We start from the raw sequence: 22,921 nt of genomic DNA on the forward strand, positions 1-22,921 counted from the left end.
CAGAAATCCTCTCTTTTTCAGATAGCAGCCAGCCGCGAGCGGGGGACATCTGAACATCAGGGGATGAATTTGCAAGGTGTTCAACAAGTAAGGACATGGGGTGTCCTGCCAGGGAGCCTTGTGGGCTGAATGGGGAGCCTGCTTCCAGCCAGCAGAAAACTTGGCTTGCCGCACTGCAATTCTAAATTGGGTCCTTTACCGAAAGAGCGGGGCTTGATAAGGAAGTTATGCTACTGTGGAAAAAATAAATAGGGAGGGAAGACTGAGAGAGTCCTTTATTGTTTTAAGGGACAGTGCAGGATAATAGGGCTGTGCCCGCCTATTATCCTTATCTGAGTTTTTGTAACAGCTTAACCAACAAGCTGATTGGGTGACAGCTGTTACAGTCTTGGGAGTTTCCCCAGGCCTGGGGAATTAAAGGACTGTGCTGGAAGGGAAGCTCTTTTTTCGTAAGAGTTTCAGGGTTTCCAGGCTGACTGGAGGCCTCAGGGGGAGATGAGGGCTCATCATTGATGACGGCCCCTGGCCCAGGCGATGACAGATGAGAAGAGTCTGGAGTGCAGATCCCCAGTCCCACACTCCGCCCAGGAAAAGGGTCTTACTTGGCCACAGTTGCTCCCCTCAGGGAAGAAAGTGAGGGTAGTGGCCTGGTTAGGAGCTGTGCTCCTGGTTAGGTCCCTTAGGTTCCTCCTGGAGCTGGACCCCAGCTGCAATCAGCCCCTCACTCCTGCTTTGTTGTCGGGGTGTACCAATTCTCTCCTGCCTCCACCCAGTTCTTTAGAAGGGCCCAGGAGTCAGCCCTGACAAACGTCTGTGCGTTAGTGTTCAGTAGAGATAACAATTAAGATTAAAAAAAAAAAGTAAGTAGTCAAGGCCCAAACCCACTGGTTTATCCTTACCTTTTACTGACATTCGAGAGATCTCCTTGGTTTGACAGACACTAAGCTTCTTCCCAGATTTGTGGTGCTGTGATTAAAGCCGAGTGAATCCCCATTTCTGCCTAGGAATTCTGGCTTCCAGCTGCAAAGCTTTCAAGGTCTTCCCACAATGCCCCCCATCTGCCTCCCTCTCCAGATCTCTCCAGGCTCCCGCCTCTCTTCCTGACACTGCAAGCTCCAACTTTGGGGCTCTTCCCTGTGGATCACCTCTAATTTCTCACTGACAAATCTGGTCCCCTGCTCATCTCCTGCTCTTTTGGAATGTCTCACCTCACTTTTCTCCACTGTCACATGTGAATTAGAGGTAGCAGGAGGTAGGGAGTTGTAGTGGAGGATTTTCGAGGTCTCTCTCAGCCCTGACATTCAGGGGGTCTACCAAGGGCAAAGGCATCACATAAGTGCATGTGTGTGTGTGTGTGTGATGTGTGTGTGGTGTGTGTGGGGTTTTGTATAATATAGTTAAGGCGTGGCTCCTGTCCTCAAGGAGTTTCTAGTTGAGTTGATCTGATGCGTACATAAAAAGCTCCTGATGATTTAAGGAAGGTATCCTATAAGTGAGGTGCATAAAGTTATCAGAGTTCCCCAGAATTTCAAGGAAATGAGAGATTCCCTCTGGAGGCAGAGGAGGGTGTTGGTGAAGGAATAAAATAGGATTCCCCAGGCTCTTTCCCAAGGCTGGCGGTACAGATGGCTTTGGCCTCCTGCCCAAAGTAGCCTAGTTATCTGCCTAGTCCCCATCCCGTGGGTAAGCCATCTCCTACTAGATATCCTGCTGGAAGGGAAATCTGTCCATGGATCCCCAGACTCATACCCTTTGAATTGGTGCCCTTTATTAAATCTTTTTTGCCTTCTTTATAAATGTTTTACTTATTTTAGAGAGAGAGTGCAAGTGGGGGAGTGACAGAGGGGGACATAAGATCTGAAGCAGGCTCTGCACTGACAGCAGCAAGCCCAATGCAGGGCTGGAACCCATGAACCTGGAGATATGGCCTGAGTCAAAGTCAGATGTTCAACCGACTGAGCCACCCAGACACCCCAGATCTTTTTTGCCTTCTATTTTTTTTTTAAATTTTGTTTTTGAGAGAGACAGACAGACAGACAGACAGAGACAGAGTGTGAGCGGGGGAGGGGCAGAGAGCGAGGGAGACACAGAATTGGAAGCAGGCTCCGGGCTCTGAGCTGTCAGCACAGAGACTGATGTGGGGCTCGAACTCACGAACCTTGAGACCATGACCTGAGCCGAAGTTGGACACTTAACCAACTGAGCCACCCAGGCGCCCCGGTCTTTTTTGCCTTCTTGATCATACTGCTAATAACATTTATTATTAATGTTAATAATATATTTATTGTTATTAGTATGACTATTTGTTAGACACAGTGCTAAGCGCTTCCCATGCATCATTTCACTTATTCCTTACAACAGTGTTTTAGGTGGCTATGAATATGATTATTATCCCAGTTTACAGATGGAGAAAATGAGGATGAGAAGTTGAGTGACCCATCTTACATCCCATGGGTAATCAGAAACAGAGACATTTTAACTCAGGTTTCTTCCTATTTATCTCCTACTCATTGCATAAATATGAGACCTCAACTACACAAAAGCACAGAAATCTTGAAGCAGAGAACAGGGGGAAGAGAAAGGGACATGGCAGGAGCCATGACTGGGAGTATGGATTAGGGCCAAGGCAGAGGGACAAAAAGTACAGTCTGAAAAGCCAAGGTTAAGGCTGGAAAAGCTCTCCCTGAGAGGGGCTGGGTGTCAGGATTGGGATGACCAAGAAGTAGGATCAGGCAGAGGGAGAACCTCCAAACAGGGAGTCTTTCAAGGATCCCCATGTGGGCCACGCTGGGAGCTTGAACAGGAGGCCTTCAAAGGCAGTTCTCACTTTGCAGCCCTGGGATTCTGTGAACTCTGGGTGTAGCTTTTAGAGCTGGACCTCACCCCAGTCATCTGTCTGGTCACTGAATTCCATCCTCTCCCTGCTACAGAGGAGGGAGGCAAGAGCATTGTGATTAGAGTGCACCCAAGGCCATTGGACTGCTTGGGTTTGAATCTTGGTTTCTCCTCTACTTCCGAGCTGTGATTTTGGACAATTTATTTTTCTGGGTCTGAGCACACATTGATTTGGGAGCAAGCCTCAGCTTGAATCCTAAGTCCTGTAACCTTGGGCAATTTACCTCATGGCTCATTTCCTCATCAGTAAATAAAAAAATATAATACTTGCCTCATAGGATCATTATAAGGATAGGAGGATTAAATGTTTATGTTTGTAAAGCATTTATAACACTGTCTGGCACGTTTTTGTTTTTTTTATTTTTATTTTTGACTGCATGTTAAAAACTTGTCTACAATCCGTTAAATGTAGCACACAGCACAATTTCATTGTGAGCTGTTTACATGTGGGTCTTCTTTGCGCTTCACTTGCTGCGAAGGGCAGAAAACAGATTCAATCCATCTTTGGCCGTAGCCCACTGACTGATTCCTGTTTGGTGCTCAATAAAGTGACCAGTTTGAAGTAAACCAGGAGACAGTAGCATGGGCAGCAGAGAGCTGCCCAGATAAGCAGATCTTAAACTGCTGATTGAGTGTAGGGGAGGAACAATTCTCCTCTTTCTGGAATATTTGAAGGGGCTCGGATACTGACTAGAGAGAGGCTATGAGACCCTCGAAGAGGTGGGACAAACAGCCCAGTGTTTATGTAAAGAGCAGGGCTTTGGAACCAGTGATCAGAGCCAGTTCTCTTACGTGTAAAATAGATCAGTATCCAATAAAATGAGGTAACAATAGTAACGACTATTTACTGAGCACATTCCAAGTGGACAGGCACCAGCTAAGTATTTGTCATGTCCATTCACAAATGAGGCTGGGTGAGGTTAAGCGACCTGCCCAAAGACACAAAGCAATAAAATGGAAGAGTCAAGGCTCGAATCGAGGTGTGACCTGGCGCACCTAAGCGCGATTCAAACAATAAGAGCCACTTTAAGACAATCGGCTTATGAATAGCGGCAACACAAGGAAAGCACGGCTGCTCTTCAACGCTACCACCGGCACACACGCCCCGGCGCGAGGTGAAAGTTCCGCCGCCTTTCGGAGCTTACGTGCGCTCCGTGACCGCCGCTGCTGACGAGGGGCAGGCGGACGAGACCGCATGCGCTCTGGCGCCCTCGAGCGCGCCCCTCCCCCACGGCGGCTGCAGCGCTGGCACGGGGCGCATGCGCACACCCGGCGGGCGGAGGGCGGCCCAGAGCGAGTGGAAAGATTTGGAAGAGCAAGTGCGCGGGAGCTGGGCGGTGGAGTGCGAGCGCGCAGGCGCGGCTGGGGCCGGACAGCGACTCCGGAATCTCAGCGAGTCCCACTCTGCGTCGCACCCCGAGCCGCCACCATGGCCGCCTATAAGCTGGTGCTGATCAGGCACGGCGAGAGCGCTTGGAACCTGGAGAACCGCTTCAGCGGCTGGTACGACGCCGACTTGAGCCCTGCCGGGCACGAGGAGGCGAAGCGCGGCGGGCAGGCGCTGCGAGGTGAGGAACGGGCCGGGGCGGGCTGCGGAGGCTCGGGCGGGCGCCCCTGGTTGAGGACCGCCTGGCTCGCCCCCGTACCCTCGCGGAGAGGGCTGACCTTGGGCTTCAGCTCTCCTGCAGTTTATTTTGCGGTTGGCAAAATGGTTTCAGGGTGTGTGTGCGGGGGGGGGGGGGGGGCTGTCGACTTGCTCAAGGTCACCCAGTGGTGTGATGGGCCACGCCGGGAAGAGGACTGGGGGCGGTCGCCCCGCAACCCACTGCATCCTCCACGACACCGCCTTGGCGAAATTCTCCCATTTACTAATCTGAGCATTCAGTAACTCGGGGACGGGTTATTAAATTGGATGGCCGGTGTCTTCCGGGAGCTGTAACCAAGCCTTTTCAAGAGGCTGCTGCGGATCCTCGTGAAGCGTCAGACCACACGCTTGTCCCCGGCTGTGGGGGAGTAACGCGGCGCTGGGCGGACAACAGGCCTCACGAAACCCACGTGCTTATGTAGGCCTTTGCTGTTCAGCAGCATCCCACGAAATCTTGTGCCCCGAATGCATCCACAAATGTAATTGAGTGAATGAATGAGTGGATGAATGAATAATTTGAGTTGTCCTCTGCACGATTCCATGAAGTAGATTATTATCCCCTTCCTTTCTTTCCCTCCCTGGCCCTCTTCTATAGCTGGGAAAAGTGAGGATTGCATAGATGACTTGTTCAAGGTCGTTATCTCCTTATTCCTAGTCCATCCCGCTCGCTCCAATTCTGGGTTGAGTAACAGGTAGACGCTGGGCAAAGGTGGAAGTGGCAGTGAGATAAACTCGCCTACCCAGGCTTGCCCCCTGCGGCGAACAGCTCTTTGTGGTTTTGGAATGCTTTTTATAAGGAAGCATTCTCAGCTGCCAGCAACTCAGAGAATCCCTCTGTACTGAGGAGGTGCTTCCACTGATGTAATTAGGGCAGATCTTGCCCTGCGCTCTTCTAACCTCTGGACGTTGAAGCAGCCATTTGAAAGGGTCATTGATGCCTGATGTGGAACAGGTATTTGGCCTCAGGTTACTCTTTCTAGCTTCTTGCCTTCACCGTAGATCCTTTTGAATTGAAGCAAAGGTTTGGAAAGTGTAGGAAATGTAATCCTGCTGGCTGTGTGTCTGCTTTGAGATGGCTTGGTGTGACTTACATTTAGGAGAGGCTGGGAAAGGGAAAGAGCTGGGAAAGGAGGCCATTTTCTCTGTGTTTGGCAGGAAGAACTGTATGGGTCTGTGGTGGTTTGCTGATGACTAGCCCAGGACAAAGATAATTGCAGCTGTACCCTAAAAGAGTGATCAAATGGTTAAACTTGTAATCTCTTTAAAGTAGCAGACCCTATTTCAAGATTTTGTTGTTGTTGATTTATTTTTAGTAATCTCTACATCCAACGTGGGGCTGCAAGTCAAGGACCCCGAGATCAAGAGTTGCATGCTCCACCGACTGATCAGCCAGGCACCCCCTATGTCACTTTCTAAGTAAATGTTGGTAGCGTTAGTTTAAAAAAAAAAAAAATCCTATTTAAAAGATTAGTATCTGTTATGGGCATCACAAATGATTATATTAAACAAGACTAAAAGCAGAAATCTGAATCGTGAAGACCATTGTGAATAATATAAAAAACCTAAATATATTAAATTCTTCAGAGCTTTAAATGATAGTAGGGTTTATAAACTCTTGAATCGTTTCAGGAGGGAACTAGTGAGAACTGAGTTTCTCCATGCAGTCTTACTCCTGGGAGAGGATGAGGTCCACACCACATATCACACCATCCACCCCACACTTGGGAATATCCTAGGCTATGCTTTTATTTAATGGGGAAGTTCTCCTGAGTGGAACTGCTTTTCTTCTTGGGGACCTATTTGTGTATCCAACAGGAGGCACTCCATCACAAGGGGAAATAATAATTGCAGTGAAACAGCCAGTAGCTTTTCAGCATGGGAGATGAGGCTTGCACTTGCCAGTGACTCAGCCTTTTATTGGGGAGCCATTCCTCCCCTTATAGTTAGGGAGGAAATGGTAATGGAGTCTACTAGGACTTGTCCTGAGGTTCAGTGATGAGATTTGATGAGATTTGTCATCTTTTCCCCTGTGGGTAGTGATGGGTTTCCTGGTGATTAATCCTCCCCTCCTCCATCAGCGTAGTTCTTATTGGCCTCATTCTCAGTTGAACGACTGGCAGAATTCACTTCACATTGCATTAATTACTGTTGGCAACCTCAGCATGAGGCAATACCCAGGAAAGTTTGTGCTGAATTTCAAAGAGGGCCTTGTAGCCTCATGGAGGAAAACACTACATAAAGGCCCATCTCCCTTTTAAAGTGGGAAGGGGGGATAATCTTCCACGAACTAAGAAGATTAATTGTTGGGGTGGTTGGGGCAACATAACTTGATTACTACGCCTTAATAACTACTGTATGAGGAGAGATTTGTGTCTAAATGAGTCAGACTGCACAGCATTTGCTCTTTCTGCTTTCTCCAGGGAGTGGCTTCTCCTGAACTTGGTCTAACAGTTGACCTAAGTGTGTACAGGTTGGCACTTGACTATAGCAGAAAGGCACTGTGGATTAAGAGACTGATGTGATTTCCACTACATAGTGAAAATACAATTTCATTCAACGTACTGAACTTTTAATCAGCATCCTCTAAGAGCTCTTGCTGTGTCCTGATTGTTGGGTTTCAAATTGTTTTCCCGTAGACAAGAGGTTAGGTCTGAAATATATTTACTAGTATTGGGCAGAAGTGACTGTTTTAACTAAAATACAAACAGATCCTTAGGGTTTAGAATAATATGGAGGTAGCTAGAGATGGAGGTTATGAGTTGGATTTTGGAGTCACACAGCTTGGGTTTTAATCTCTCATTTACAGCTGTGACCTTGGATGATTTGCTTAATCCCTCTAGTCTTTATTTTCCTCATCTGGTAAAATGGGTTGTAAGGATTATAATCTCAGGATTGTCATGAAGACTAAATACAACGTATACAAAATAATTTGTATAGTGCTTGACAGATGGTAAGCCCTCCATAAATATTGGTTATTATTTAGTAAGAGATTCCAAGTTTTTAAGGATCCTTTTCTTGAAAGAATTGAAGCAGAAATAAGTTCTTAAAATGGGCTTAACACAGCATTCTGGGGTTTAGGATAAGCAGCACAGATGGCATAGGTTAGCTCCCTGACAATACATTTAGGTGTTGGGTTAGATGAATTATTGGGGAACCACTGGAAAGTACATTGTCAACTATAACATAAATCAATATATTTTGTCTTCTGTAAAGGTGGAATATTGTCTTTGTTTTCTAGGGTATACAAACTAGTTAAATTTAGATGTGAGAAAACTCTGGTTCCATAGTGGACCCGATTGGCTTATCACTTTGAATTTATGATTCCCAGATGCTGGCTATGAGTTTGACATCTGCTTCACCTCCGTGCAGAAGAGAGCAATTCGGACTCTCTGGACAGTGCTGGATGCCATTGACCAAATGTGGCTGCCTGTAGTGAGGACTTGGCGCCTCAATGAGCGGCACTATGGGGGTCTGACTGGCCTTAATAAAGCAGAAACTGCTGCCAAGCATGGTGAGGCCCAAGTAAAGATCTGGAGGCGCTCCTATGATGTCCCGCCACCTCCGATGGAACCTGACCATCCCTTCTACAGCAACATCAGTAAGGTATGGACAAATGGGGGTTTGGCTCATTCTGCCTAGGACCAGGGTGTTAGAACCTGGGCCTCACTCTTTTTTAGCTTTTAGTAGTGTCTGCTTGGTCCTATTGAGTTTTTTAATTTATGCGAGTTAATTGTTATTCACCTTCTCCAAGGAATGGCCTTCACTTGTTAAAAAGATTTAGTTGATACTTGTTTACCTAAAAAGAAATTATATCTTCTTTTTTGTATCTCCATTGCGATACCTTATAAAACCCATCCATAGTCGTAGGGCCTTTTTAAAAAAAATTTTTTTAATGTTTATTTACTTTTGAGAGAGGGAAGGAGGGAGAGGGGGAGAGACAGAGAGAGGGAGACACAGAAATCAAGAGCAGGCTCCAGGCTCTGGTCTGACAGCACAGAGCCCACATGGGGCTCGAACCCCACAAATTGTGAGATCATGGCCTGAGCTGAAGTTGGACACTTAACTGACTGAGCCACCCAGGCGCCCCTTAGAGTTGTAGGGCCTTCTTAAGCCAACTATTAAGATTAAGTGAATTGGGAAGAGCTTTATACCTACCTTTTTTCTTCTAAGTTCTGTTTCATTTGAACTGTTCATTTTCCCAATAGCGGGTAATGGTGGTAGGATGAGCATCAAAATAATTCTTCTCCCTGTGACCAAACTCTCAGCTCCGTTCTGTGTCCTGGTGAAGTACCTTCACCTATCACTTTGATTCATACCTTAGGGGATGAGGAATGGGCAGAACAGATACAACTACTACTAATTGGTGAGCATGGATTTTTATTGTTTAGGATCGCAGGTATGCAGACCTCACTGAAGATCAGCTACCCTCCTGTGAGAGTCTGAAGGACACAATTGCCAGGGCTCTGCCCTTTTGGAATGAAGAAATAGTTCCCCAGATCAAGGAGGGGAAACGGGTCCTGATTGCAGCCCACGGCAACAGCCTTCGGGGCATTGTCAAGCATCTGGAGGGTATGTACGTTTTTCAGGGGAGCCCTCCAGGAGGGACACAGCAAAACTGCCACAAATCGGATTTATTTCATGCAAAAGAGATCTTCAGGGAAAGGCTGGACATATTGATAGTCCCTCAGTTTGCATCTTAAATTGGTTCACCTGAGGGCCTAGAGGCCTAGATGTGCTGATTTTTGTCAGACTGGATGGACTACACAGGACATTTGAGATGTGTATAGTCCTGCTTCACTGTGGGTTTCCAAACCCCACTTTGGGATTGATATCTGCGGTATACCACCTTACATACTTTTTTTCTTTTCAGTGGCTGACAACTAAGTATTGGAGGCATTCTTTGGGTGATTGATCTATAATACAGATTGTTACTGTTACTATAAATATCAGAAGGGGTGTCTTGTTTTAATTCCTACCAAAGTCCTTTGTCACCTGCAGGGGGGACATGGATTCGTGTCTAGCTTGGCTTATCATGGTGTGTATTTCCTTCAGGTCTTTCTGAAGAGGCTATCATGGAGCTGAACCTGCCAACAGGTATTCCCATGGTCTATGAATTGGACAAGAACTTGAAGCCCATCAAGCCCATGCAGTTCCTGGGGGATGAAGAGACCGTGCGTAAAGCCATGGAAGCTGTGGCTGCCCAGGGCAAGGCCAAAAAGTGAAGGCGAGCAGGCAGACTATTTTTCCAAGGACACCCTCCCTACCCATCCCGTTCCTCCACATTTCTTCCCTGCACATGTCACACTGACCACATCTGTAGGCATCTTAAGTTTTAGCTGCAGATGGGGACCAGTGGCTCCTAATTTTGTTTAGCCATTTGTCTCTTGCACCCACTCTCTTCATATAGTCTAGTCAGAATGGCACTTCTGGAGCATGAGTCTTCAGTCCCAAGCTGAGGGAAGACTTTTACCCAAAAGTAGAGAGTTAGTAACTCTGGTGTTTTTGCTACTGTTTATTGAGTTGGGGATAGGAAGGAACCATGCTAAGATGTGACCAATGAGAAGTAAGAGAGCCTATTTGTGTTCCCAGGAGCCAGTCCTGTACTATTCTGTAGTCAGGTGACTGTCTGGGGGGGCTCCAGTCATTCCAGTGAAAGAATCATTTCCCCTCTGACCCCAGAAGAGTTGGCTCCAGAAGACTGGGATCAATTTAAATGTTTTGTGTTGCATCTACTTTTACAAAAAGAAAAAAAAAAAGTGTATATATATATATATATATATGTATATATATATATATATATACACACATATATAAAATAATACAAACCAAAAACCCTTCTGGGGTTTCTAGTTGCGGTTGAAATATTCCCACATGCAGTCATCCCAAAATAAGCCATTCCTCACACCAACGTGGGAGAAGCCCCTTGACTTCTGAGGCCTAGGAGTTTATCCTGCTGTGTGTTTTAGAATCCCTCCCCTGCCTTAATGTTTTATGGCAGTGAAATGCCTCTTGATCACGTCCAAGCGTGTCTTTTACTGTATATGTTTCTGATCATGTTCCAGTTGCTTGGTCCTGCCACCTGGGCCCAGTACTCATTTTGAGCGTAACTATACTAAATCTTTTTTCCAGATCAGTATAATAAAGGAGTGATGTGCAATATCTTCTGTGTGATGTAGTAATCTCTCATTTGAGAAGATCAGCTTGAACATTAAACTGGGTGTGTCTTACTAGGGTTTTCCACCTTAGGTTGGGGAGCTGAAGTGTGGGGGTGGGCAGGTCTTCCTGGCTGAGCCCTCCATTCCTGTTGCCTCTATAGCACTTGCTCAGTGTGCTGGCTGAATACTCCTTGAGTGGTCAAATTCTCAAACTCCATTATGCCTTCTTTTGAGTAAGGTAAAGGCTTGTTTACCTTAAAAAAGCTAACCTTTTTCTATTAGAAATCTGTAAACTTGGTGCCTGGGTGGCTCAGTTAAGCATCTGACTTCAGCTCAGGTCGATTTTGAGGTTTGTGAGTTTGAGCCCCATATCAGGCTCACTGCTGTCAGCCTGATTCAAATCCTTTGTCCTCCTCTCTTTGCCCCTCCCCCTGCTTGTGCTCTCTCTCAAAAATTAAAATCTGTAAACTTGATTCACACTTCATCCTCAAAAACGGCACATAACTGTATAATAAAATGATGCAGAAGAAAAGGACTATTACATTGTATACGTAATCGGGAAGGGACATTGCTCACATTTTCCTTCTCTTTAAAGCTTTTCAGGGGCACCTGGGTGGCGCAGTTGGTTAAGCGTCCGACTTCAGCCAGGTCATGATCTCGCGGTCCGTGAGTTCGAGCCCCGTGTCGGGCTCTGGGCTGATGGCTCAGAGCCTGGAGCCTGTTTCCGATTCTGTGTCTCCCTCTCTCTCTGCCCCTCCCCCGTTCATGCTCTGTCTCTCTCTGTCCCAAAAATAAATAAACGTTGAAAAAAAATTTTTTTTTAAAAATAAAGCTTTTCAAAAGATAATGAACATGAAAGCCTACAAGGCAAGAGAAACCCCATAATACCTTCCTTCTACTAGGAGCAAGTAACACCCTCAGTCTGTTAAGCTCTCATGAAGCTCTTCTATGCCAGCTACATAACCTCTAATCTTGACAAACTCTGAAACGGCTGGTATCCCGAATTTACAGAAGAAATAGACTGAAAGAGATGTAGAAACTTGCCAAATACATACTACTAAGTACTGGAACCCAGATGAAAGATGTTGAACAGAAGTCCTTATCCTAAAATGTAAATACTAATCATCTTGCTTTTCAGGTTTAGTTTTTCACTTGATCTATAACCCTAGGATGGCCTTTAGTAATTTAAGTCTCCAACAGTCTGGTGGAATGTTAAGTTTACTTGGCCTGTAATGAATCTTAAACCAAAAGTTGATAATTTTCTTTGAGGCTCTTCGCCCAAGTCAGACTGGAGCAGCTTAGATCAGAGTCCCTCTATATCCTGACATAGCAGTCTTCAGTCATTGACTAGAACTCTTGTGGCAGGAAAGTAACAGAAAACCAGCATTATTTATCATTACTACCAGAAGGCCAGCAACCACTGTACCTCTAAGACTGCTTACCCAGGGTAGCACATCATAATCACCCATGGAGCTGAAAGAAAAACCCAAACATCTGTTGTGGGTTCACCTCATGAGATTCCAAAGCAGAGCTAGGGTTCTGTTGTTTTTTAAGCTTTATAGGCAATTAAAAATTTTTAATTTTTTTTTTAATGTAGGTCTATTTTTGAGAGCGAGAGAGCGAGCGAATGGGGAAGGGGCAGAGAGACAGGGAGACACAAAATCCAAAGCAGGCTCCAAGCTCTGAGCTGTCAGCACGGAGCCCGACGTGGGGCTCAAACTCATGAACCATGAGATCATGGCCTGACCTAACCGACAGAGCCACCCAGGTGCCTGCCCCACTTCATAGACAATTCTGAGGTTCATCTAACCCAGGCTAAGAACCGCTATTCCAACACAGAGAAATTCTTGTCTTTAGAACCAATTTTAGATTAGTGAATATCACTAAACATCACTATTTAGGCATAGCTGTCAGCTATGAGAACACTCAAAAAAAAAAATTTTTTTTTATGGTGCTTTTGCTATGTGTTAGTCACAATACCAGGTACTGAAGACTCAAAGACAGAATCTTGCCCTAAAACCTCAGGCTAGAAGGGGAGACAGGCTCCTAAACTTAGCTGTGATACAATACAGTGGTCAACAGTGAGAAAACCTAACCTGCTCTGCAGCAGGTCAGAGGAGGCTATTACCCAACTGTTTCAAATGCTCTTCTTTAGGACACTATTACAGCATTTCTTTGTTTACTTATCACCTGTCTTCCCCCATTAGAATTTTTTTTTTAATGTTTACTTATTTTTGAGAGGGAGAAAGAGAAAGCATAAGCAGGGGAGGGGCAGAGAGAGAATTCAAAGCAGGCTCCAGGCTTAACTGTCAGCATACTGCCCAACGCGGGGCTCATTCCAAGAACCACGAGATCATAACCTGAGCTGAAGACACTTAACTGACTGAGACATCTAGGCGCCCCCTGCCCACGTCTAGAATCTAAGCTCTACAAGGAAAGGATTCTATCATGTTCACTGTTTTACCTCTTCCTGAAACACTGGTGGGCAGAATAATTGCCTAACATATTTGAATGAATGATGTCCAACAAGCACTCATAATTAATGAACCAATGTCAATTTGGAGAGCCTCTAATTGCATGTGCAAGATCCTATTCAATATTTGGTAAAAGGAGGCATCAAGGTACAGGACAAAGATTAATGCTCTGCCACTTGGATGTCTGTGTGACTTAAGGCAAGTTAACTGATTTTTCTAAATCTTAGTTTACTTTTCTGTAAAGTGTGGACATAATTAGTACATGCCAGGGCTACTGGGAAGTTCAGAGATAAAATAAGTACAATGGCTAACACTGTAGAGAGAATCAACTGGTAGCATTTACCTGCAAGGTAATGTGGGTGAATCTAACCAAAATTTAAAATGTGCACATTCTTTGACCCAGTACACTCCACTTTTAGGAATCTCTGTTGCCACAGAATCTTAGGCATGCACAAGGATGTATGGTACAGGGATTTTCTCTGCAACACTGCAAAAAAATCTATAAAGCTTAAAATATCCATCAGTAAGGGGACTAAACTATATCAAAATGTCTAGCATAAGGCCTAGAACTTAACAGATACTTTAGAAGGTGATCAAATCTATAATAGTAATATAATAACAACAATAGTGCCATGTACTGGAACTTCTGCATTTCTTCCTCACAATAACCCTATGAGATCATACCATTCCAGACAAGGAAACAGATTTTTAAAAGAAAGTAAACTTGCACTACTATCAATGTCAACATGCTGATTATTTTAGTATACTGTAATTTGCACAATGTCACCATTAGGGGAAAATGGGCAAAGTGTACAAGGGATCTATCTGAATGGTTTCTTAAAACTGCATGTGGAGCTACATTGATCTCAATACTCTTTTCTAATTTAAAAAAACCGAACAGGGTCATTTGGGTAGCTCGGTTGGTTGGGCGTCTGACTCTTGGTTTTGGCTCAGGTCATGAACTCACTCACGTTCGTGAGTTCGAGCCCTGCATCAGGCTCTGGGCTGGTGGTGCAGAGCCTGCTTGGGAATTCTCTGTCTCTCCCTCTCTCAAAAACAAACATTTAAAAAACCCAAAAAACAACCAAACAAACAACCTAACCTATTCTGGCTAGCAGCTAGAGGATACAAACCCAGTCGGGTTGATTCCAGAGTTCACCTGTAACCACTGTCACTACACACAGAAGATGTGTGCAGTGACAGATGCTCCTTGAAGAACATCTCAAGAATTGACATATCTTGAGATGCCTGGGTGGCTCGGTTGAGCATCTGACTCTTGGTTTCAGCTCAGGTCACGATCTCATGGTTTGTGAGATTGAGCCCCACAGTGGGCTCTGTGCTGACAGCTCAGAGTCTGCTTACGAATCTCATTCTCTCTGCCCCTCCCCTGTTCGTGCTCTCTCTCTCTCTCAAACTAAATAAACTTAAAAAATATATAGATTAAAAAAAAAACTGACATTTCTTTCCTTCTATTCTCTCTGCAGCTTTTCCATGCTTAAACCCTCATCTCTTCCTCATCCCCAAACCTGCATGTTCATTCCTGCTTTTGCCCTCTGCTTAAGTTTTTCTGTCTGCCTTGCATATCTTCATTTCACTACCTCAGTTCTTCAATTCCTTTTACTTCACATTACAGATCTTTCCCTGGTCACCTCACGAAAACAGTGCTCTGACCCTCTTTTCAATTCAGATTTAACGTTTCCTGGACTACCCACTAATCAGTAATACTATATTCACCTAATTACTTTCAGAACTACTCACATGCACCCTGCATCACCACGTGTTCTATCATTTTCACTAAACCATAATCTCTCTAAACGAGGGGATGTTTCTAAAGTGCTTGACCCGGTGCCTGGCACATAGGAAGTACTCAATAAGCAGAAGTGCTTAAAAGGAACATAAAAAACGCAAAAATGACTGGAGATGAGGTTTTTTTTTTTAATTTGAGAGCAAGAATCTCAAGCAGGCTCTGAGCTGTCAGCACGGAGCTCAATGCAGGGCTCAAACTGACAAACTGGGAGACTATGACCTGAGCTGAAACCAAGAGTCAGATGCTTAACCGCCTGAGCCACCCAGGTGCCCCATGTCATGATGCTTTTTAGATTCCTTTCCCTACTCAAGACAACAGAATCCATAAAATCCTTTTAGTAAAAATGTTTTGTCACAGCAATAAATATGTATTTGTAAGACTGTCAGAAGAAACAGATTACTTCCAACATTATACAGTTCATTTGCTGGCACCTCCAAAAGAGAATCACTCAAGAGAATGAAATCCATTGCAAGGTTCATAAGAAAAATATTCTGACAGTAAAAGTTGCTGGCAGATTTTTCTACAGGTAGTTGTTGGTCAACCTGAGGTGTGTGAATAAAAACAATGGCATCCTGATGTTGGGTTCATACACGTACTCTTAGAAACAGCTTACCCCTCCCGTGGGGTAAAATGTAGCTTCTTAGGTCTGCAAGAATTCAGGCTGTACTCGAGCCACTTTCCGGAATTCTTTAGTGTGAGTCTTAGGGCACTGCATCTCACACCAGCTAATGGGAACCATCTGGACACCTGGAAGGGAAGAGCTGGTGTTGGAGCTGGGACCCCTAATGTTTGCTTAAGACCCTTCCCTTTTCAGCTGGGTATGGACGGAAGTGTCACCAAGCTACCTAGCGAACCTCACCTCATACAGAAAAAGCCTGGTTTATTCCACGGACTAAGGCAGTGAGTCCCCCCTCAGACCTTTCAATTATACAAGAATCATTCCAATCTTTGAGTAGTATCAACACTCATACTGCTGCCTAAATAATTAAAAAAACAAGGGTAATGAAAGAAAATAGTGGACTGATCCCAAACCATTACTCTTAGGGAAAGGTAAGCATGTGGAAGAATGGACCAACTCACCCGATTCACTGTGGGCCACCACTACCCCAAGCTCATTTTCAGCAGTGGTCAGAAGGTAATTGGACTGTGCGTCACCCAGGGAGATCTAGTCATGTAACACTGGTTAAGGAAAATGACAGGTTTTAAGTCTTCCCTCCCACAGCCACTTGAGCTACTTTCCACTTCTACTTCTTGTTTGACAAAGGACCACAAGACTGCTAGGAATAAAGGATACCACTTTGGCTAGGACAATGTCACCTGGGCGGAAACTCTTGTAAATCTCAACCTGTAAAGAAAGAACAGGAATGTTAAATGAAAGCTCTATATCAGATCCACATGAAACTATTAATCCCTCTAGTAAAGCCAGTCTACTTTTTAACCCCACAGGGTGGAAGTCATCATTAGTCAAGTCAATCAACAACTTTTATTGCTTCTACAGCATTATAACATAAATGAAAGATTTTTAATTCAGTAACCTGAGCAGGAATCTGACTAGGACAAAAGGTACTATAGTTGGCTCTGAAAGAATCCAGAGTAAGTCTGAGAGAATAACAATGAATAAACACCTGGCTTCAAAGGCAAGGAGTAAACTAGTCCCTTCTGGTCAATAGAGCAAACAAAAATCCTAGGGAGAGGAAAGGGACAGTGAATTCCACACTTTTCAGTAGGAAATAAATTCCCTGCATCTTTGGATCCACATTCCCACAGATGTTTGAAATTCACTAGAATAATTTAAGGACTGACATTCCTCAGACCATCAGAGAGGAAAAAAAAAAACAAAAAACAACAACAAAAACAAACAGAACCAACCAACAACCTTGTCTTTTTCAGTAGCTCGGACATCTTCCTTGCTGTAAAAAAGAATTAACAGAAAGATTAATCATCTATGAGAAAGATAAGAGAATTATCCTGCAAAATCCTAGTAGACAAAGAGCTACAAGAGTAGAGAGAACAAGTCATAACCGGAACCCAAATGCCACCAAGAGAAGCAGGGTAGAAGCATTCCCAGTCCTCACCCAGAGGAGAAAACCACATTCCCATTCTTGGGTCACACAGAGCAGCTGTAGCAATACCTCTGACTAGAGAAAAGCAGATCAGATTTGGCAGGAAAGGATAAGGAACTTTGCTGCCTTAGGGGAGCTTGAACAGAAGCACTATAGAACCACATGGAATTCTGAGGGTGGAAAGAGCCTGAGAAGTTAAATTATCTAGCTCACAAGTATTGTTTGTCCTTTCTCAAAAAACCTGTAGGAAAAAAAACTACTATTTCACCCACTAACCATTTCTTTTTTTAAAAATTTTATTTTTAAGTGGGGCGCCTGGGTGGCTCAGTTGGTTAAGTGGCCAACTTCAGCTCAGGTCATGATCCCACAGTTCATAGGTTCAGGCCCCGCATCGGGCTCTGTGCTGACAGCTCAGAGCCTGGAGCCTGCTTCAGATTCTCTATCTCCCTCTCTGCCCCTCCCCCACTCCTGTTCTTTCTCTCTGTCTCTCTCAAAATTAAATAAACATTAAAAAAAAAAGAAAAAGATTTTATTTTTAAGTAATCTCTACACCCAGCATAGGGCTCAAACTCACAATGCTGACATGAAGACTTGCATGCTTTACTGAGCCAGCCACGTACCCCTTACCCACTAAGCTTTTTCATGTCTTACAATCCTTTAAAATGTATTAAATTCAAGAAAGGAAGAGATTTCCTAAAATGACTTCTACTTAGTTTCAATGTTTGTTTATTTTTTGAGAGACAGAGTGAGCAGGGGAGGGGCAGAGAGAGGGGGAGACACAGAATCTGAAGGAGGCTTCAGGCTCCGAGCTGTCAGCACAGAGCCTGATGTGGGGCTCGAAACCACAAACAGCAAGATCATATCCTGAGCCAAAGTTGGATGCTTGACCAATTGAGCCACCCAGGTACCTCCCTTCTACTTTGTTTCATACGAGTCATCCTGTACCACTAGTCTCTAGCTTAGCTCAATTCTTTTCATTTTAAAGCTCGATCTTGTGAGGGCACCTGGGTGGCTCAGTCGGTTAAGCATCTGACTTGTCCCAGGTCATGATCTTGTGGTTAGTGGGTTCGAGCCCTGCGTTGGGCTCTGTGCTGACAGCTCAGAGCCTGGAGCCTGCTTCAAATTCTGTGTATCCCTCTCTCTCCCTCTCTGCCCCTCTCTGCTCATGCTCTTTCTCTCTCTCTAAAATAAATAAACATTAAAAAAAAATTTAAAGCCCGATCTTGTTCGTATTTTCCTTTGTTTCCTAGTTCATACATTATAACATTTTCTTTGGACACTACCTGGAGAGAATCAAAGCACAAAGAGAGAGGCAGGTATAGAAACCATAATGGTTCCTAAAAATTCCAGTCTCCTGTTCTATCCTATTTCATTCCAGGTGCTGTGGCAAATGTGAAGACACAAATACTTCTTACCGGATAGTTCCTCGAAAAGAGTTCTTAAGTGGTGTGGACCCCACATATAGGATGTGCACTTTGGCAAAGCGCGAATTGATGCTAGAGACCTGTGGAACAGAGAAAAGATCAGCATTAGGGTCTGTGCAGTTGTCAACTCAAGGAGGCAGCATGAAAGTAGGAATTAGGGTGATTTTAATCCAAGCAACCTTACTAATTACAGAATTTAAGATAAGTTGATTCTTACTTAACTCTGCATAAATGATACATATCTAGTGGAACGAGAGTCACTCTGGCCACCTAATAGAGTTACTGAGGGTGTCCAATGAAATGTGGAATAGGTCTTGAAAAACACAGAAGACTAACATAAATAGACACAGGGCATTATAGCAAATCTGGACCTTTAACAGATCTAATTAAGAGTCCTGCAGAGTGGACAGAAGTTAAGTGTACATTTCAGCTACTGCACAATATTTGGATCACTGCCTCTCCAGTTATTTTCAGAATAACACACAAATTTTCTGCTGGAGAAATTTACAAGGAGTGCGACTAAGAGCTACAAGTTAACCTGCAGAAAGTGGGGATGGGCAGGGTGTATTGATGTATTTCAGTTACTGATCAGTACAGCATCCATTTTACTTCCCCTGAAACACTTTAAAAGACCTGAAATTTAACAGGAATGAGAGAGGATAAGGCCTTTTGCTTTGCTGCAGGAAAAGATCTCAGCTTCCAGATGTTAAAAAATAGGCCTCCTCTGGGGCGCCTGGGTGGCGCAGTCGGTTAAGCGTCCGACTTCAGCCAGGTCACGATCTTGCGGTCCGTGGGTTCGAGCCCCGCGTCGGGCTCTGGGCTAATGGCTCAGAGCCTGGAGCCTGTTTCCGATTCTGTGTCTCCCTCTCTCTCTGCCCCTCCCCCGTTCATGCTCTGTCTCTCTATCCCAAAAATAAATAAAAAAACGTTGGAAAAAAAAAAAATAGGCCTCCTAGGGGCACCTGGGTGGCCAAGTCGGTTAAGCATCTGACTTCGGCTCAGGTCATGATCTCGTGGTTTGTGAGTTTGAGCACCGCGTTGGGCTCTGTGCTGACAGCTCAGAGCCTGGAGCCTGCTTCAGATTGTGTCTCCCCCTCTCTCTTCCCCTCCCATGCTCATGCTCTGTCTCTGTTTCTCAATAATAAATAAACATTAAAAAAAATTAATAAAAATAAAAGGCCTCCTTATTACCTTTTGGCACCTGTTTCCCAAACTGCATACTCAGGGACTCGGCTCAGTGAAAGAAGTATGCGTGCCTGAACTTGGCTGCCTTGATTATTATTCCAGAACTTTCTAGGCCAGTACAGTCCAGTAACACTGTGATGATAGTGTACTGTACTGGCCAACAGGGCAACTGCTAACTATATGCAGCTAGTGAGACTGAGGAAATGTATTTTTAATTTTAATTCATTTCAATTTAAGTGGCCATATATGGCTAGTGGCTACCATATTAGATAGTGCAGTTCAACAAGATCATGATTTTACCACCGAACAGGTTTCCTAAGCAGGGAGGTTAAGACCAACTTACCTTACAGGTTACAATAGCCCCCACATCTGGTAGTAATTGGGATTCTGTTTCTCTCATCACAGAAATGACAGGAAGCTATAGAGAGAAGAATAAAATATGAGTATCCTGACTAGGCCTTGCATAAAGGTATTTGTGGCTTAAGAGTAATGTAGCAATGCCTTGGTCCACAGCTGAGGTCACGAGGGCAGGTGGACTACAGACTTATTTGTGCCCAGAACAAATAGCCTTAGAAATTTTAGGCAATAGGAGGGTCAAGAGACCATTCTTCAAGGGAAGAATGCTGTTAGAGTGTATAGTCTAGTCTAATAATTTCAGATCAATTCTAACAAGCTTTTTGGTGATTTTCTTGGTATATAACCAATTGTCTGGAATCATGGATAACTGGATTCTTTCCTCCAAAGTTATACTACTTCCTTCTCCTTCTCATTTTATTGTACTGGCTAGAATTTCCAAATAAATGTTGTATAATAATGGCCATACTTGATTAATGCTATTTTAAGGAAATACTTGTAGTTTTCTCCTTGAGCATGGTATTGGCTGTTGCTGTAAGACAGATATTTTGAGCCTCATCTTTTATTAATCTCTCCCTTGTTCACTAAGCTTCAGTTCCCTGGCCTTCTTTCAGTTTCACTAATTCATTAAATATCTTCTCGTGTCAGGATTTCTATTCAACCTGTTTTTTTTTTTCTATCAAGACTGTGCTCTACCCACCCACCCAACTCTTTATTTATCCTTTAGATTCAGTTTAAATGTCACTTCTGCTGACTAGGGTGGATCTATTACATATTTTCATGATAACCTGTAATATTCTTTCATTGATTTTTTTTTTCTTAACGTTTATTTATTTTTGAGAGACTGAGGAGACAGCATGAGCAGGGGAGGGGCAGAGACAGAGGGAAACACAGAACCTGAAGCAGGCTCCAGGCTCTGAGCTGTCAGCACAGAGCCCAGCGCGGGGCGCAAACCCACCAACTATGGGATCATGACTCGAGCTGAAGTCGGATGCTCAATCGACTGAGCCACCCAGGCGCCCCTGTAATATTCTTTCAAAGCAGTCATCACCTATGTAGTCATACACTCATTTGAACATTTACTTGTTTACAATTTGTGTCTGTGCCCCTTGATAGCAGGGACCATGTGTATTTGGCTCATTACCATTTCTCTAGAGGTCAGCACTGTGCCTGGCACATAAAAATGCTCAATAGATATCTATTCCTATGAAATGAACAAACTTGGAAATGTTAAAGGGGTGCCTGGGTGGCTGAGCTGGTTAAGGGTCTGACTCTTGATCTTGGCTCCCTCTCTCTCTGCCCCTCTCCCACTGACCTCTCTCTATCAAAAATAAACATTAAAAAAATGTTAAAGACATTCTCAAAATTGATTGAATAAAAAGTCTCTCATTTTACATATGAGGAAGAATCTAAAAACCAGAGAGTTCAAGTTTCTAACCTAAAGCAGAACCAAGGTCTAGATAGTCAGTACCTAAGTGTTCTAATTCTGAATCCTCTTTCTACTATGCTACTGGTCTTTTTCTTTTAATGTTTATTTATTGATTTTTTGAGAGAGACAGAAAGAGCGTGTATGAGCTAGGGGAGGGGCAGAGAGAGAGGGAGAGAGAGAAATCCCAGCCAGGCTCTGTGCTGCCAGTTCAGAGCCCGATGGGGGGCTTGAACCCAGGAAATGTGAGATCATGACCTGAGCGGAAAACAAGGATCGATGCTCAACCAACTGAACCACCCAGGCGCCCCTGCTATGCTACCTGTCTTTAAGCTGCTCCCTCAAAGACTGTTTATCTGATGCTGGGCTAATCCTGGACGAGCCTCTGGAGCTAGGCAGGAGAGTATCAGGCATTCAGCAAACATTACTGAGCATTTACCTTGTGCTAGGCACTAAAGGTATGGTAGTGAGGCTTGCTTTCATGCAACTTAGAGTCTAGTGGGGAGCATGTAACTGGGTGTTTAATTATATGTAAAAATTAAGGCACGGAAGGACAGAAATTCAGTTCTTTGTTAAAGAGTTTAACGAAACAAAACAAAAGCTCACAAAACTCTTATCCTTGACTAGTGGGTCTAGGAGAGCTTCTCTGATAAAATGATGCCAGAAAGGCTATCTGAAGGATAGGTAGAAACGAAATAGGCTGAGATGAGCGTGTTCCAAACAGATGGCGTGCGTACAAAGGCTCTGTGGCAGGACAGAGCTTAGCCCATTAGTGGCAGTGAAAGAAGCCAGTGTGACTAGACTGCAGAGAGTGAGGTAGGGATAAAGCGAAACGCAGCCGGAGAGGTAGGCGACCTTCGGACAAGATTCAGCTCACTGCGGGGCTGAGCGTGCCTCTGCTCGTCCCCTAACTTCCTTCTGTGAGTGTCAGCACTATAACCAAGCGAGACCAAGTGCCCAGCAGTGGAGACCTCAGCTTCAAGAGACCAGCTGTTCTACTGCCGGGGCACTAAAGACGCGCCCGCAAATCAAAAGAAGCCTAAAAGAAAGGAAGAGAAGGAGGAAATGGGAAGTTGCCCCTTTACCGCTCCGTTCTCGCTGCTCTTCGTCAGGCAGCCAGCAAGCGACGAAAAGATGTAGCCGTGTCGCGTGTAAGTGCCGCTGCCCGGGCTGCCCTCCTCCAAGTTACACAGACGTTCGCCTGAAGAAAAATGCTGCATCAGTGACGGGTGCCCAGAAGGTGTTAGCCATCCAGCCTTCCAGCCTCTGTCTCATCCAGAATTCGTTCTGGGCCCCGTACACTTACCCGGAATGCAGTACCTCACGGGTGGCGCCATGACTGCCACAGGAGGGAAACGAAGTCGACTTCTCATTGGCTAAAGTATAGGACTAGTTCTGCAGTAAAAAACGCGTCAATTGGTATGATTTGTCACGTGATCATCGGAGCCTCCGGGAAACTTTATTTCCCAGGTTACCCCGGGACGAGTCCGGGG

At 44.6% G+C, this 22,921-nt stretch overlaps 2 protein-coding genes across 4 annotated transcripts; one reads left to right on the plus strand and one right to left on the minus strand.

Annotated features, from left to right (window-relative positions):
* Window positions 1-4,324: 4,324 nt before the first annotated feature.
* Window positions 4,325-10,699, plus strand: PGAM1 (phosphoglycerate mutase 1). Its single transcript, XM_025918455.2, has 4 exons — window positions 4,325-4,463; window positions 7,869-8,143; window positions 8,929-9,109; window positions 9,593-10,699. The coding sequence occupies exons 1-4, from the start codon at window positions 4,325-4,327 to the stop codon at window positions 9,760-9,762; spliced, it is 765 nt and encodes a 254-aa protein (XP_025774240.1). The 3' UTR covers window positions 9,763-10,699.
* Window positions 4,460-22,859, minus strand: EXOSC1 (exosome component 1). Of its 3 annotated transcripts, none has more exons than XM_086680545.1 (8): window positions 22,735-22,859; window positions 22,514-22,629; window positions 19,992-20,066; window positions 18,455-18,543; window positions 16,853-16,886; window positions 16,271-16,321; window positions 16,057-16,141; window positions 4,460-5,764 (listed from the first exon to the last, which is right to left on the minus strand). In XM_086680545.1, exons 1-8 carry the CDS (start codon window positions 22,799-22,801, stop codon window positions 5,634-5,636), a joined length of 648 nt encoding a protein of 215 aa, XP_086536671.1. In that variant the 5' UTR covers window positions 22,802-22,859; the 3' UTR covers window positions 4,460-5,633. The 3 variants fall into 3 exon arrangements, with proteins under 3 accessions (XP_086536671.1, XP_025773889.2, XP_086536672.1); XM_025918104.2 differs by lacking the exon at window positions 4,460-5,764 and adding an exon at window positions 15,306-15,723 and having other exon boundaries at window positions 22,735-22,858; XM_086680546.1 differs by lacking the exons at window positions 4,460-5,764; window positions 22,735-22,859 and adding an exon at window positions 15,306-15,723 and having other exon boundaries at window positions 16,846-16,886; window positions 22,514-22,578.
* Between the last annotated feature and the right edge of the window lie 62 nt (window positions 22,860-22,921).

This window comes from Puma concolor, chromosome D2 (genome assembly GCF_028749965.1).
Source record: "Puma concolor isolate L17-30 chromosome D2, mPumCon1.1.hap2, whole genome shotgun sequence".
NCBI classification, from domain to species: Eukaryota; Metazoa; Chordata; class Mammalia; order Carnivora; family Felidae; genus Puma; species Puma concolor.